This window comes from Artibeus jamaicensis, unplaced genomic scaffold (genome assembly GCF_021234435.1).
Source record: "Artibeus jamaicensis isolate MK-2021 breed Jamaican fruit bat unplaced genomic scaffold, CSHL_Jam_final contig_2259, whole genome shotgun sequence".
In the NCBI taxonomy this organism is placed as follows: Eukaryota; Metazoa; Chordata; class Mammalia; order Chiroptera; family Phyllostomidae; genus Artibeus; species Artibeus jamaicensis.
Window position 1 is genome coordinate 3,758,470 of NW_026521468.1, and position 16,365 is coordinate 3,774,834.

Sequence of the window (16,365 nt, forward strand, 5' to 3'; positions counted from 1 at the left end):
TCGTAGATACAAGGAACAGTGACTGGCAGAGGGAAGGAGGATCAGGAAGAGGTACCACCGGGTGGAAACGGTGAAGGGACTGAGAAGTACTGATTGGTGATTACAGACAGTTATGGGAATACAAACAACGACATAGAAAATACAGCCAGTAATAGTGTGATAACCGTGTGGTGCCAGATGGGCACTCAAAATACCGTGGGGATCACTTTTTAAAGTATATGATTGTCTAACCACGATGCTGTACACCTGAAACTAATACAAAATAATATTGAATGTAAACTGTGAAGAAATTGAATTAAAAAAAAAGGCAGGTACCATGAATTAGGCAAGCTGCAGGCCTCCATGTGGACATGCAGAAATGACCTAAAATTAGGTTCGTGAGAGTTGCTTCTCTTCCCACTCACAAATCTGGGGTGATGTGATGTTTACGAATAGCTAACGGAGCCCCTAGTAACATTTTGCTGATTATCACCATGGCTGCCGCTTTTTTTTAACTTTATGAAATACCACTATTTGTTTACTCATTCTTATATTGATGGACACGAGTTGTTTCTTCCTTTCTTCTTCTTCTTCTTCTTCTTTTTTTTTTTTTTGCCACTCTAAATAAAGTTTTCACTTTGACGTGTGTGTGGCCCCAGAGTGGGGCACCATGTTTGGAACACAGTAAGTGCTCAATAACTGATGAGTGAGTGAAAGCTGACATTATACGCCAGGCGCCACACTAAGCTCTTCAGGTGCATCATCTCACTTTATTCTCCAAGGAACCTATGGAGAAAAGCACTATTAGCATCTCCAGTTGACACAGAAGGAATCTGAGTCTAGATTAGTTTACCCAAAACCTCAGCCCTAGGAAGTGTCAGAGCCAAGATTTCCACACCCTACTCAGTGCTCCAGTGACAGAATGAATGAAAGTTAGCAGACTGGCCCGGAGTGCGGCGGTGTGGGGAGGCAGAGCCAGCTCTGTTGCCCTTGGTCCCTGTATTCTCTCTGAATGAAGTGAGGGTGAGGTGGAGGTTGGAGGGTTGTGTTTAGTGTGCACCAAGGAGCCAAGATTCTTACTGAATCACATTGCAAAGACCCCTTTTCTTTACAAGGCAACATTTACAGGTTACTACTGCTAATAATACTAATTAATAATAGTAACAATAATTTTAATGATTAATATAATTAAAATTATTATTATTATTATTATTATTATTATTATTATTATTATTTGGTCTACTTCAAGAAGCTTCATCCAGTTTAACCAGCATTTCCAGATGAGACAACTTATCTGTTTATTTATTTATTTTTCAATTATAAAACCATTTATGTTCATTGTAGACCATTGAGAACATACAGAAAAGTTTTTTTAAGGGAAAGGAAATTAAATGAAAATAGCCGGTAATGCTCTCATCCAGAGACAGCCAGCTTCACCAATGAGCATTTTTCTAGGCTGGGTCTTGTGCCTAAAAAGAAAAAAAAAAATGAAGAATAGAAAAAAGAGAATAAAAGTAAATAGAACAGAAAAAAAATTGGAAGGTAAAGGAATAGATTAATATTGCTCATAATGGATATAGGCTGAGCAGCCTAATTCAAAATAAATGTAGGGCTTTGAAAGAAAATTAAGCAGGGCAGGAAGTGCTGCATTATATATGGAAATGATGCCAGCCCCTTAGAAGTGGGAAGTTTAGCTTTGGCCCCTCACTTGAGAATTTCTGAATCTTCCCATTACTCCCTAACTCACTGCCACATGTCAGAACCCAGCCTGCTAATCTGCCTGGTCATAGGCTTCTGTGGAGTCCTTATCAGCCTTCCTCAGTGGGTCCGCGTTGTGAGGACTGGGGCAGCCTAGCAGAGTTTCTGCTCCTCCCAGGCTGATATCAAAGGGCCACAGAGACAGGCACAGAAAGCAAACACTCAGACCCCAGCCAGATGTCGAGCGAAACAGCCAGCAGAGAAGAAGAGTATCAGGTAAAAAGAAAATTGTTTTTAATTTTTTTAACAACCTCATCTGTCTCATGTTAGATGCAGTTTCTGACTGAGGGCATGGAGGGCTTGGTAGAATGGTGGCTGAAGAGAACCTTGTAATGGGAAATGAGTGAGAACTTTGGGGAAAAGTGGAGGGGGTACTCATATCTCAACTATCTTTGTCACAGTGGTTCTAGTACAATTCTACCATTTCAAAAGCAGTTCGATCCGCCCTGGGAATCTCAGCAGGTGGAAATTTGAGGGAGCTAAATTATACTTGAAAATGAGAAAGCCATTTCTAACAGATTTGTCGGAAAGTAGAAGGGGCTAATTTGATAGGTAATGATTTGCTCATCGCTGGAGGTGTTCAAACATTTGCTGGAAAGCAGTTTGTTGGGAGCTAGGAATATTACACAGAGGATTTGAGAATCAGTCGGATGGATGGTTGGACCTGAGAACCTTTGAAGTTCCAACACGTCTGTGAGTCTATGATATGAATAGAATACTATCAGAAGTTTCTCTAAAGGGCCAGACATTTACATTTACCTACAGGAGATACTCACATATGAAAAAAATCAATCATATTGACTCTGGTTTTCTCAGGAGAAGTGAGAAGGCACCAAGAGCAAACTTTGACAGAGGAGGGTCCTGCTGAATGTCTGTTTTTTTCCTCTCAGTGGGTATAAACAACCCCCACGTGACCTCTACTTTGCAAGGATTACACAGAAGAAATGAGTTCTTCTAGAGGAAGAGTTTTGGTTTGGGCTAGTAAACATTTTATTTTGCAGTTATTTTTGCAAAGCTAAGGGGGGCATGTCTGAGTTATTTGCTTCAGAGCCCGAATTTCAATTTAGGTGGCTATTCTCTGCTCTTGAAGCAAAAGGAGGTTGACCACAGTTTAATAACTATGTCCCAAGGCCCATGTTCTTTTCCAGGAAAAGAGGATCTCATAGCACAGGGCAGGAAAACGCTTGCTCCTGTACCACACTGTATACAAAGAAACGTACTTTTAGAAGAATGTTTGGAGAGATAAAAAGAATTCTGCATTTGGTATCAATGGATAGTCTTTCAGGAGTAGAATAAAACTTTTAGAAATGTACAAAATAAGACATAAAGAACACCAAGTTTTGCGCTTGTTTTTATAGCAAGATATCTACATCACATACACTATCAAACTGAACTCCCTTAGTTCCCTATCACCCCCTTTCCTTCCCCTTTGAATTATAAACAGGAGGCTTCTTGACTTCAGTTTCTACTTCCACATATTCTCTAATAATTTTTTTCAACCCATGACTTTTACAAGATCTGGGATCACTAATGACACTTCCTGATTTTAAATTTAAAAAATGGCTAAAACATTTCAGCACTCTAAGTTTTTCATTGTGGCAAAATATTAAGCATTTACCTTTAACGCTGCCCATTCACGCTGCAAAGGCTAAGGATCTTGACGAAGTCAGAAAACAGTGATTGCAAAGGTTATTTCCATGTTACGGTCAATACATATCCAATAACTTGTAGTTTTGAAGAAAGCATTGTAATCGCTGGGATTTGTGTTAATGTCGAAACAACATTTCTGTCCTGCTTGTTTATCGGAGCCCCTTTCTCTCATTGTTTCCAGCACAGAGGGGCCACTGAGGAGGAAAATCCAGAGCCCAGCGTGGCAATGTCCTACCCTGAGATCGTCGTAGAAATGGGCACCATGACCTTTGGAGAAGAGAACAGGAAGAACATGACCAATAACTATTTGAAAAGAACAGAGAACTCTAAAATCATCCAAGCCACGTGCGCCCTGTTGAATTCCGGAGGGGGTGTGATCAAAGCAAAGATCGAAGATAAAAACTACAGTTACCGATGCCATGGGCTGGGGCAGGACCTGGAAACCTCTTTTCAAAAGCTCCTTCCTTCTGGTTCACAGAAATACCTCGACTGCATGCAACAAGGGCACAACCTCCTGATTTTCGTAAAGTCGTGGAGTCCGGATGTCTTGGGCTTCCCGCTAAGGATTTGCAGCTTGCGCTCCAATTTATACCAGAGAGATGTGACTTCTGCCATAAACCTGAGCGCCAGCGCTGCCCTGGCGCTTCTCAGACACAAGCAGTCTAGAGCCCAGAGAGGAAGACCGAGGGTGAGGGGGCCCCATCCCCAGGGGGCTCTGGACACAAACGTCCAGGAAGAGGAAGACATGAGGACGTCCGCCTCAAGATTTCTTCAAAAGGACAAGCTCATCTATAAAGAGAAAGTCGACTTTACTGAGTCAACACATGTGGAGTTTAAAAGGTTCACCACCAAAAAGATCATCCCTAGGGTTAAAGAAATGCTTTCTCATTACGTTTCTGCATTTGCCAACACCCAGGGGGGATACCTCATTATCGGGGTGGATGATAAGAGCAAAGAAGTGTTTGGATGTAAGAGAGAAAAAGTGAACCCTGACTTACTGAAAAAAGAAATAGAAAACTGCATAAAAAAACTGCCTGTATTCCATTTCTGCCGTGAAAAGCCAGAGGTGAATTTCACTACCAAAATCTTGGATGTATACCACAAAGATGCCCTGTACGGTTATGTCTGTGTGGTTCAGGTAGAGCCCTTCTGCTGCGTGGTGTTCACAGAGGCCCCGGATTCCTGGATCATCAAGGACAATTCTGTCACCAGGCTGACGGTGGACACCTGGGTGGCCACGATGCTGGGTATTCAGCCAGGTAAAGCAGAATAGGAGTCATTATTCGGTTAGTAGGGAGGAACGCCCTTCCCTGCCTTCCCAGGCTGTTGGGTCAGATATTTTACTTAAAGAACAGAAAGATATTTTGCTGAAAAATTCTCCCATTCCATGGTTCTTGTCCTAGGATTTTTAACTCCAAAGGGAGACAATAGGGACTCTCTGAGGTCAAGAAACACTTGGATTTTAGTCTGCTTTGGGAAAGTAGTAGTATGCCATCAGCCATGAATTAGTGACGGTTCCTTTTTGTGCTCTGTAAAGGCCTGTTGAAAACTTTTGCTGGCTGATATTCCTAGTCAGAAACATGCTTCAGCAGTCTTACCCTAAAGATATATCGGAGAAACATTGTGTAAGGATGACTCTCCACGAATTCACTCAACGGAAGCTTGTTGACAATTTTGAATTGTTACCGTTGACACCACGAGCTAATGGCTTCAATCTCTGGGCTTGGAGCACCACCTAGTGGGGGAAAAGCTGATGCAAAAAAAGGGCAGGAAGTGGGTGGGGCCCCGAGGACTCCAGGTGTTTTCACTTCCCCTACAGTTTTGCTCAGAATCAGCTCTGGTGATTTCTAAGCAATTAGTAGAGGACTTGTAGCCTGAACGAAGCTTATCCGTTCACCTCCATGGTGAATGTGTTCCAAATTTGATCAAAGAAGCTTGGTTCAGAACTTGAGTGATTTTATTGGATTACTCTTTCTCTCCGAAATTTGTTTTAGCTTACACACATGCACAGAGACACCCCAGACTAGAGATCCTGCCACCTTCTGTTCCATCTAAACCTTGGATTGGGACTTAAAACAACTATAACGATATAAAAATATATATGCTGTGCTTAACTTTTTCTGACTCTGCTTCTTCTAGAAGCCTTTTCCTCATAGAGATGACCTGGAATCAGAATGTTAGAGTTGGCAGGAATCTTAGGGATTGCCTCACCCTAGCATGAAAGAGAGAAGTGAAGCGACTTGCCCAAGATGAGTCACACAGTGACTTAAAGGACCAGAGACCCGCAGGGGTGGCAGGCTTCCTCGCCTGACAGATGTGAGCTGTTTGAGTCATAGAAAGTGTGAGAGCAGTTCTGCCCGATGCAAACCGCATCGTGGGAGGAGTACTTAGAAAAAGTCTTCTTCTTTTTTGCCTGAAACGATCCTCCATGTATTTATTTGTTCAGCTCCGTGCAGCTGGACCACAGACTGCAGCCTCCCCCTGGTTTCTCCAGCTTCGCCTGCACTGGGAAGCCCCCGGTCTCCCATCAAAGTCCTGGAATTTAAGGGTGCTCTCCAGCAACGTCTGTTTCCAGGTATTTCCTTCCTCACTTCAGCTAAGGGAACTGCTTATTTCTAAAATTGCATTGAGAGGAATTGATAGCAATTAGCCCAAACCGCTCTCCTTGGAGAGAAGGTCAAACACAGGACTTACCAGACACGATGTTGCAAAAACAATACATACGGCTAACACTTGCTTCCCCACCATCAGACTCACAATCTCTGTGTGCTGTGGGGCTTCTGGTCACCCATGGTTTTTCTTTCCTAAATCTGAGAGAATTTGGGAATCATCCTAAATCCCTTATTAGGTTGGTACCACGAGAGAACCGTGCCCTGGCTTTCCAATGGCGAGGCGGTGAGCCATGGGGTTCTAGAACAGTTTCTCACCCTTGGAGCTATTGAGATTTGGGACAGGTCCTTCTTTGTTGGGGGGGGGGGGCTGCTCTGTGAATTGTAGGATGTTTAGCACCATCTGTGGGTGTCCCCGTTTGCCCCCCCCCCTAGATTTGCAGTAGCACTGCTCCAGCTGTGACAATCGAAAATTTCTGGGGGTTAACCAAATGCCCCCTGGGGTGGTGTCAAAATTGCCACATGTTAAGAGTCATTGTTTTAAAGGAAGTTTCTTAGTTCCCCCGAAAGCATCAGGTTCACACACATGTAACAGGAAGTGCTGACTTCCTGGACACCAAGGACCATTTGCGGTTGAGCAGGCAGCGCAGGGGGCTGTTCTGTGAAGCGTCCTGTCTGGCTGCCCGCACGCCCCTGTATGAACTCTGCCAGCAGTGGGAGCTTCACGGCCCTGGCCTGTGAAGCGGGGGAGGGGGGGTGCTTTCTTTGCAGACAGAGAAACTGAGAGTTCCATGTCCTGACTCATTTCCTGCTAGGATGTGGCAGGAATACTCACCATAGGCTTTCTTCCATTTTAGTAACTTCCATCCTTTGAATTTTCAGTGACACAGGAGGAGATACAATTTAAACCCGAATCCCTCTGTAAGAAGCTCTTCTCAGACCACCAAGAACTGGAGGAATTCATGAAGACGCAGATAGGTCCTTATTCTCGGGGGATTGTGCTGTTTTCTAGGAGCTGGGCGAGTGACCTCGGTCTCGGGAAGGAGCAGGATGTGCTGTGCGACGCTCTCCTCCTAGCGGTGGGCAGCCCGCTGGTGCTCTACACCGTCCTGATGCGCCCCAGTGGGACTGACGGGCTGGAGTATGGCCTGAGCACTGCCCGTCAGCTGAAGCAGAAACTGGGAACGGTGGGCGGCTACGCAGGGAAAGTGTGTGTCATCCCCAGACCGGTGCACCTGCCCGGCGCGCAGCACAGTCCCCGTGACATCCCCGTGCGCTACCCCCAGTCCTACCGGCTCGCCGATCAGGAGGACCTGGAAGACTTGTTGCAGGCCCTTGTCGTGCTCTTGCTGGGCTCTGGTTCTCTTCTGGGTGACCAGCTGGGCTGCGAGTTTTTCAACTTGCTCATAGCAGAGCAGTGCGAGCTGCTTTCGGGGAGCCTGCGGGAGACCCGGGAACTGTTCGTCCACTGCCTGCCGGGAACGAGGAAGACGGCCCTGGTCGTGAACGTCGTGGAGAAAATGAGGGGCCTGCTCCAGTGCAGACCCAGGGAGATCCTCTACGTCTGTGAACACGACTCCTTAAGGGATTACGTGGCGTAAGTGTGTCCCTAACTGAACACAACGAATGTTTTTAGTCTGTTTTTTCAACAGTGTCAGAAAAGGAATTTGTGTTATTTAAGATTTTGGGCCCTGGCTGGGGCAGGTCAGTGGACTGAGGGCTGGCTTGTGAATGGAAAGATCACTGGTTTGGTTCCCAGTCAGGGCACATGCCGGGATTGCAGGCCAAGTCCCCAGCTGGGGGTACGCGAGAGGCACCTCCATGTTTCTCTCTCTCTCTCCCTCCCTTCCCCCACTCTAAAAAGTAAATAAATAAGGGGGTGGGTAGGGGATAGCAGTGGGGGGGATGGGGAAAGCTATAACTGAACAAAATTTTTTTTTAATTTAAAAAGTAAAGCACAATCTTTTTTTTAAAAAAAGATTGTATTTATTTCTTTTTAAAGGGGGAAAGGGAAGAAGAAAGAGAGGGAGAGAAATACGAATGTGTGGTTGGCTCTTGCACGCCCCCTACTGGGGACCTGACCCGTAATCCAGGCATGTGCCCTGACTGGGAATTGAACCTGCAACCCTTTGGTTTGCAGCCTGAGCTCAATCCACTGAGGTACACCAGCCAGGGCCATTCTTTTTTTTAAAATAAATACAGTCTTAAAAATGTTTTGCAATGCCTTAACTACATAAATGGAAGAGCCCAAACATTTCCAAGCGATCAGGTGGTTGAGCTATAAATGGGTACTTCCCTATTTTCCGGTTTTCAACATCTCACCATGAATTAGCCAATTGTGCATAAGCTTAAGTTTATATAAAACCAGAAACCCCTTCCACAATCATCTGTGACCTTACATTTAAGGAAAGTAGAAATGAACCTATCTTGCTTTAAATAAACACTTTGTTTGTTACTTAATACTTTATAGTCATAGGGTATTTCAGTGAATTAGACATTCTGCCTAATTAGAAACTTGAATTTAAATACCATTTGATTTTGTTTATAAAATATGTTCATTTGTCTGACTTGTTCTGAATCAGTAATTTTAGAAAACATGCAAATTTGCTTCTGATATAAATTTTGAGCTTTGAATTTTTAGTAAAGGAGATTGGTTGCTTTGTAACCCAGCAAATGAGGGCAAACCCACTTTAATTTTTTGTTTGGTTTACTTACTTACTCAACAAATCTTTCTGAGCACTGTGCAGATGCTGGGTCCTGTGTACACTTAGTGGGGAAAACACACTGACCGCTGGGCCGTAAAGGCCAGTAAGGGGGACAAAAAAATAAAATAAGCAATGTGGATACTGTATAATTAGTATGATAATAAAAGAAGTGTTTATCTTAACTTGGGCTGAAGGTTGGTCAACACGCACTCCCCAGCGAAGGACACCCTTGGGCACAGTCCTAAGAAGTCAGTAGGGAAAGGAAATAAAACGAGGGCTTTTAGGCAAAGGGTGCAGCAGGTGCAAAGACATGGAGACACCTGAGGATCAGAGGGGCAAGTCTCACTGGAGCAGTTGGGGAGGGAAAATGGGTATATAGTAGGGGAAGAAGTTGGAAAGGAGGCAGATGCCATATTATAAAGGATGTTGGAAATTGTGCTATGGGTTAAGTTTTTCTTAAATACTCGCTCAAGGGCATGCTTATTATTTTTAGAGAGAAGGGAAGGAAGGGAGAGAGAGAGAGAGGGAGAAAAACATCCATGGGAGAGAGAAATATTGATCAGCTGCCTTCTAGCACATGCCCTGACTGGGGATTGAACCTGCAACCCAGGTGTGTGCCCTGACCAGGAATCAAACCTGCGACCCTTTGGTCTATGGGGCGATGCTCCAACCAATTGAGCCACGCCAGCCAGTGCTACCTGGGTTTATTTAAAAACTTTCATATGCACGTATAGCTAGATAATCTTGAAGAGCTGGGTTTGCAATTTCATATTCTCTTTGTCAGGTGACTTCTAGTAGAGCAGTTCGGTAGCATTCAGCACAGGACCGAATCAATGAACCAGCCTCCAGGTGAGAACTAGCTTCTGGATCCAGAGTAATGAGTGCATGGTGTTTCATCAAACTCTATTTATCTGTTTCGTCCGTACAGCCAGCAGACCACCTGCCAAGCTGTGACCCGGAAAACCTTCATGGGAGGGGAGTTCCTAAAGGTTAAACACATAGTGATGGATGAGACGGAGAATTTCTGCAGCAAGTATGGGGACTGGTACATGAAGGCTAAGAGTATCACCCATCCAAAGGCGAGGGGAGCTAGAAGTGAAGACCCTCACCACGGGGTTCTCTGGATCTTTCTGGATCCTTTCCAAGTCCATCGTGCTGATGTCAGTGGCCTTCCCCCTCCATCTGCCCGGTTTCCTCGTAAAGCAATCACCAAAGGGATCCACTGCTCTCTGGAAATAGCAAGGGTCATGAAAGAGGAAATGAAGAAGATCGGAGAAAATCCTCTGTCTGCTGCGTGTCCGGACGCAGTGGCGTTGTTCAGAGAAGCCGCCTACGAGGACGCCATGCAAGCTCAGGCCCTTCCTGGGGTGTGTGAGACGGAGACCAACCTGACCCTGGAACAGATCGCAAAGTATGTGGCAGACAGATGTCATAGCCTGCTCCAGTGTGGCTATCTGCCCAAGGATATAGCGATTCTGTGCAGGAGAGCGGAGGACAGAGGACGCTATGAGCTTGCGCTGCTCGAAGCAATGGCGTTCACTGAGACCCACAGAGCAACCAAAGCTGTGTTCAGCCAGGCCGCTGGCGCCTGGGGCAATCACATCATTTTAGACAGCGTTCAGCAGTTTTCCGGCCTGGAGAGGAACATCGTGTTTGGGCTTTGTCCAGAGTGCACCCTGTCAGAGGAAACTCACAAGCTCTGCTTCGCCTCCAGAGCCATCCTACAGCTCTACCTGCTTTATGAAAAGAGGGCAGCTCTCTGAACAGTATTTCAAACAGTCCAGGAAGCGGGAAGGAGCAGAGTCTCTTTTCCCAGGCAGGTGGCAGTTACTCCTTTTCACATATTACCAATGGGGAACTCAAGGCACAGTCAGGGTGGCAGAGAGCCACGGAAAAGTCTCTCATTGTCCTCTTCCCAGTCCACCCCATCTTCCCCATGGACAGTTACAACAGACTTCTAATTGGTCCCTGCCTCTGGTTTCATTGTGTCAACCAGAGCTGCTCTCCTCACAGAGGGAACTGATTTTATGACATTCCCTGCTAACGCATCTTCAGTGAGTCCCTGCAGTGTTTAAGTCAAACCAGTTTCCAGGGCTTTCCATGAGGCACCCTGACTTAACGCACTTAGTGCAGCCTTTGTTACCAACCCCTCCGTCTCCCGGTGCTTCTAATGCAGCCAGGCTCGAGGGCCTATTGGGGGTGGGAGGTAACATGCCTTCAGGGCTACTTACCTTGACCCGGTGTGTCAGGTCAGGGCAGCACCTTGGTTGGCTCGTTGTCCTGGCTACGGGTCCCAAGCTTTGCAGGCTCAGAACTTGATTTCCTCTAGGAGTGGAAATGTGTTCGTAGTTATGATGTGTGCTACAGGCTTTACACATTTCAGCATTAGGGCTGCTCTCTTGGGCTTCTGCTACTGCCATGTGAAGAGTGTGCCTTGGGCAGCCCACCAGTCACGGAGGAATGAGGGATGTGAAGCAGTTTTGAACTCAACTCGTGCCCCGGAGCCAAGTTTGACTGATCCCAACTAGATTAGCCCAAAACCCAGCTGACTGACGATGCCTGCGAGAGAAATAAATACTCATTATTGTATGACTGAGATTTCAAGAGTGTTTGTTTTGCAGCAGTAGCTGACTAGTGCAGGCATTTCCTCATGGTGTAGCATGAACTTCGAATGATCATTTTTAATGGCTGCACAATGTCCCAGCTAAGTTATACAAAATCGTAATTACCACCCCCTATTAATTTGCATCACTAGCAATTTGACACTGTTGAAATGAAGCCCAGTCCATACTCGGGCATACAACCTTTTCTTTCTCTGGTATATTTATAAATCCCCAGAGATGAATTACTGAGTCAAAGGGTAGCCAAACCAAAGATTCACCCTAATCACATTGGTTCTGATGGGAAGTACATAGAAAACCCCTAATCACTGCACCTGACAACATATAGGTTTCTTGCCTTAAATAAGAGAGCAAAATACTGACATCAGGTTCTGAGGGCGACAAAGAGGCGTCAGCATCTCAAAAACAGGTGGCTTAGAACAGGCTGTCTCTGCATGGAGAGCAAACCTGAGGCCTATCACCCAACCCCAGGGCATCAGAAGGGCCTAACTTGGAGAATTCCAGATGGAAGCATGAATTATGTAACCTCTGTGTTACGTAGGGGAAAAAATGCTGGTTACTTGACACTGATATAGGGAGCTGTCTCGGAACGAAGACAGAGTGCCTCTGACCATCAATGGGACTTTTTTTTTAATTTGAGAGAGAGACATTGATTTATTGTTCCACTTTTTCTTGCATTCATTGGTTGTTTCTTGTCTGTGCCCTGGTTGGGGATCGAACCCACAACCACTCCAACCAGCTGAGCTACCTGGCCAGGACTTTTTTTAAAAGAGAAACTGTGGCACGGAGAAACCCTCTTAAGAAAAGAGAAGAGAAGGGGGGAAATCGGGACAACTGTAGTAGCATAATGAATAACATATACTTTAAAAAAAGAAAAGAGGAGGAAGTATAAAGATAAACTAGATTTTCAACCGAAGCTGAGCTGCCCCAGTTTCCAAAGGTTTTGGAGAGGCCAAAGCATGAAATTATGTTCAAGAAGCTTCAACATGAAATGGCTGCAAAATTCATAATAACCATATGTTACTATTTATTGAGATAGTACTATAACCAGCTACTGTTTTCTAATGCTTTGCACACATTCTCCCAACTCCATGAGGTCTATACACATTATCTCAGCTTTATAGATAAGAAAACTGAGGTGCAGAGATATTAACTTTCTGAAAGGCTCCTGAGTGTCCGAGCTGAGTGAACAGAGCATGTGAACGGCACCCTCACTGTGGCAATCTCAACTTTGAGAATGTACTCAACTTTGGGGAATACTCTGAAAAGACTCCCCAGAGGCGAGAATGCTCACGCTCGCGCTCAGGGTCCTTTGTCGAGTTCTCCTCCCTAGAAATCAGTGGCCTTCACGGTAAGTGAAGACAGTGGCTATCCTGTCCCCTACACTTAACATCTGCGAGTTTTCCCTGACCCTCCTGACTATTCTAGAAGAACCTGAAGTTCTCTTCTGCAAAGCTCAGAATCAGACTCAAGGTCACACTCCTTCCAAGGTCAGGCCCTTCTGCTGGACCCCGTCCAAGACCGCTGCTGCTGCTCGGTTCGATAGCTTCCTCTCACAGAGGAAACACGATTTTGAAATAAATGGGATCAGTTTTCAATTTCATTTCTTTCATTTTCAGCCTAAAATGGAAGTAAAAAGGAAGGAATTAGGACATGGCTACTGTGTACTATCTCTCCTTATTGTTTGCTGCTTCAGAATGATCTCAGGCCGTTGGAGGTTAAGGCCCACCTTCGCCCCTGCTCTAATCAGGGAGGGTTGTCTTCTTTGCTCAGTTACACAGCTTGGAAGAGACACGTGTTGGAGGCGGGCGGGGAGGCAAGCAGGGGGTCCCTTCGAAGACAGGCAGATGCAACCCACCAGTCAATGGCTCATCCCTCAAAGCACCTCCACAGCTCTGCCCCTGTACCCTCTGGACATGCAGGATGAGATCAAAGCTAACAGATAGTAGATGCTGGCAACGGTCCGATACTGTGCGAAATGTTGTATATGCATTATGACTTTGATCTTCCCAGCAACTTTTGGGTTTTGTTTCCCAGACCCCTGGAAGTTAGGATAAGGTTGTGTTAAGAACATGTATCCCAGGGTCAAACCCTCCCTGCCTTTGAATTTGAATTCTATTCCTAATTAGCTGAAGGACCTCAGGCAAGGTAATTTTCCCTTTTAAAATTCAGGTTTCTCAGCTGTAAAACAGAGATAAAATTCATACCTATGACTTAAGATAAAAATGAGGGTTGACACAGAAATGGAGATCACATAGAGGGTTAGCAACTGGGGAGTGGGAGGAGGAGAGGGGGAAAGGGTACAGAGAATAAGCAGCATAGATGGTAGGTAGAAAATAGATGGGGGGAGGGTAAGAATAATGTGGAAAATGTAGAAGCCAAAGAACTTATAAGTATGACCCATGGACATGAGCTAAAGGCAGGAAATGTGGGTGGGAGGGGGTGTGCAGGGTGGAGGGGAGTGGAGCAGGGAAAATGGGACAACTGTAATAGCATAATCAATAAAATATATTTAAAATTTTTCTAAAAAAAAGGAGGGTTGAAATAAACAGTCCTTTTAAATAAAGCCTAACACGTAGAAAGTCCTCAATATAGTCTGACCCTGATTAGCTTTAATTTGTATTTGAGGAAGCTGAGGCTTAGAGGTAAGTACCTGGCTGAAGATCATGGAACTAGAAAGTTCCGAACCCAAGAGCCCAACCCGTGTCTTCCTGACCTCAAAGTCCGTTTCGGCCCCCGTGGTCTCCTGCCTTCCTGGACAGCAGCGTTAGCCACACGAGTCCCCACGGTGTGTGTGCCGCTGTTGAGACCCGGATGGAGTACACTTAGAAAGTTTGCTATTAAGCAACATGGTTCTTCTTAGTTTCTAAAATCTCTCTACAAAGCCAAATGGTAAGGAAAATGACTTCCATAGCAGAAATGTTTGAGAAAAGCATTTTCTACACTGAGAAACTTCAAAAAATACACCTTTCATTTCTAGGTCTGTACAGGGTGGGACAAAGGGAGGTTCACAGCTCTTCGTGTGAAGAATAATACAGTCCTTAATAAATAATAATACAAGAATGAGATCTGGGTTTCACATGCTCACCGCTGAAAACCTCCTTCTGCCACCGCCCTGTACACTGATGTCACCTCAAGATAAGAAAATAGAGGACGAAAGCCCTTCCTCCCCATCATTACTGCCACCTCACACAGTTGTCCTTTCTGCTGGTTCATTTCCAGTGTGGGTCCCGGGGCAGATACATTTTAGCAGAGCTGTAATCATTGAGCACAGTCCATTTTGCATCCTGTCTGGGGTGATTTTTCTGGAAACCATTCCCACTGTCCAGTCCACCATACAGCGTGTGAGACATTTTCCACACGGCAGCCTCAGACGGGCAACTCCCAGTGTCGAAGAGCCTCTCAGATTCCACGGGGTTTCTGGGGCCAGTCTGCCTGCATTTACACCCACAGAGAGGAGGATGGTGAAGGGCAAGCAAAGGATGCTAAAGCTCTTCGCCAAACCCCATGAGATGTGGGGATGGGGTGGAACGGAATTCTAGGAAACTCAGCAACAAAGTCGCACTTAGGACAGAAGCATGTTTCTTCCCTGGCCTTGCGGTTGTGTCCGCTCAGAAGAGTAACCATTGCCAGGGGCCCAGCTCAGGTGGTCTGTGGAACAAAGCTTTGCTTGCTCAAAGCTACCTCAGTGGACTTTTCTGTATTTGCCCGATAAGAATCACCTGGCATGATGGTTCAGCTTCCAGATGCCTGTACCGCTCTCAACTCTAAGACATGGGCCTGCAACTAATTTGGAGAAATCGTGTGGGAAATACCGCACTGAATGTTGAAATGGGTGGAACCCATAACTGCACTACAGGAAGAGCACCCAGCCGCCACTTAGAGTCCTACCCAGGAATGACAAGCTTCCTGAGCTTTGGGGCACCCATGCACTTGTGTGGGTTTCAGGTCAGGTGGGACAAGCTTCAAATATGGGCTCAAGCACCCAAATGTGACTTGGGCAAGTCCACTGATCCTTCTCATGGAAAATGGAAAAAATATTCTTTCCCTCAGGTGGTGGCTGTGCAGATGAAGAGCTTTATTTTGTGTGCTTGGTACAAACCACAGTGTCTACGAGCAGCAGTTATTCACCTAAGATCTCAGTGCCTGACATGTACATGGTCAAAGACTCAGTTTGGGATAAGTTACTTCGACATCATCATCACTTAACCTCTCTGAAGCTTAGTTTCTGCCCAGAGGTAACCACTGTACCACGAACAGCTCAGCCCAGGGCTGGTGTAGACACAACGCTAAGTCCTACGTGGACGTCGTTATCCAGATGCTCTCTGGACCCCACTGGGTTTTTCTCACTGGTTTTCAAGTGTGCTTTAAAAAAAAAAATGTGTCCTTTGGGGGTAATTTGTAGGTTGTCACACTTTTCTGAAATTGGATAATTACCCATTCTGTTCGACACACGTAGGCAACCTCATGAAGGGACAGTGCTGGCCAGATGGGAAACAGATTTGGCACAAATTGGATTTGGGCGGCAGTCTGTAATGCTAGTAATTTCTGTGGCAGTCCCCCATGAATAGCGAGCCTAGAGATTGTGATGACGGGAGACAGGAAATGGGAGTTCAGTAGTTCCCGACCCTGGCTGAGCATAGAACCACCTACTGTCTTAAAAATAAAGATTCATGGTTTGATTCTGCGTGTCTGGGGAGGGGTTCTAGAATCTGGGTTTTTTTAAAGGTGTGCTAAAAGATTGGGAAGTTGATTGTTGTCTGTTCTCCTTTTGTAATGCAAATAACTGAGAGCTAATGACTTAAGCTTTGGTTGCCAGGCATCCACTTCACAGATGACTATCTTGAATAAACACATTGCCAGCCACCTTTCCCTGCTGAGACTTCTTTGTTTTAGATCTTGGTTGGTTCTGTAACTGGCCATTTGGGCCACTGTTTGAAAATGTGTTTTTTCTTGTGGTTTATATGCTCTCTCTTTTAAACTCACCAATCAAGATTAAGCCGGTGAAACCCTAAGGCTCCACCCTCAGCCCCAATAAAAGCC

General features: G+C 45.5%; 1 protein-coding gene across 2 annotated transcripts; it reads left to right on the forward strand.

Moving 5' to 3' along the window:
* The first annotated feature begins 1,869 nt into the window (after positions 1-1,869).
* On the forward strand, positions 1,870-13,654 carry LOC119065330 (protein SLFN14-like). Of its 2 annotated transcripts, none has more exons than XM_037167336.2 (5): positions 1,870-1,953; positions 3,569-4,646; positions 5,834-5,962; positions 6,879-7,593; positions 9,630-13,653. In XM_037167336.2, exons 1-5 carry the CDS (start codon positions 1,915-1,917, stop codon positions 10,462-10,464), a joined length of 2,796 nt encoding a protein of 931 aa, XP_037023231.2. In that variant the 5' UTR covers positions 1,870-1,914; the 3' UTR covers positions 10,465-13,653. The 2 variants fall into 2 exon arrangements, with proteins under 2 accessions (XP_037023231.2, XP_053514991.1); XM_053659016.1 differs by having other exon boundaries at positions 1,916-1,953; positions 3,574-4,646; positions 9,630-13,654.
* The last annotated feature ends 2,711 nt before the right edge of the window (positions 13,655-16,365 follow it).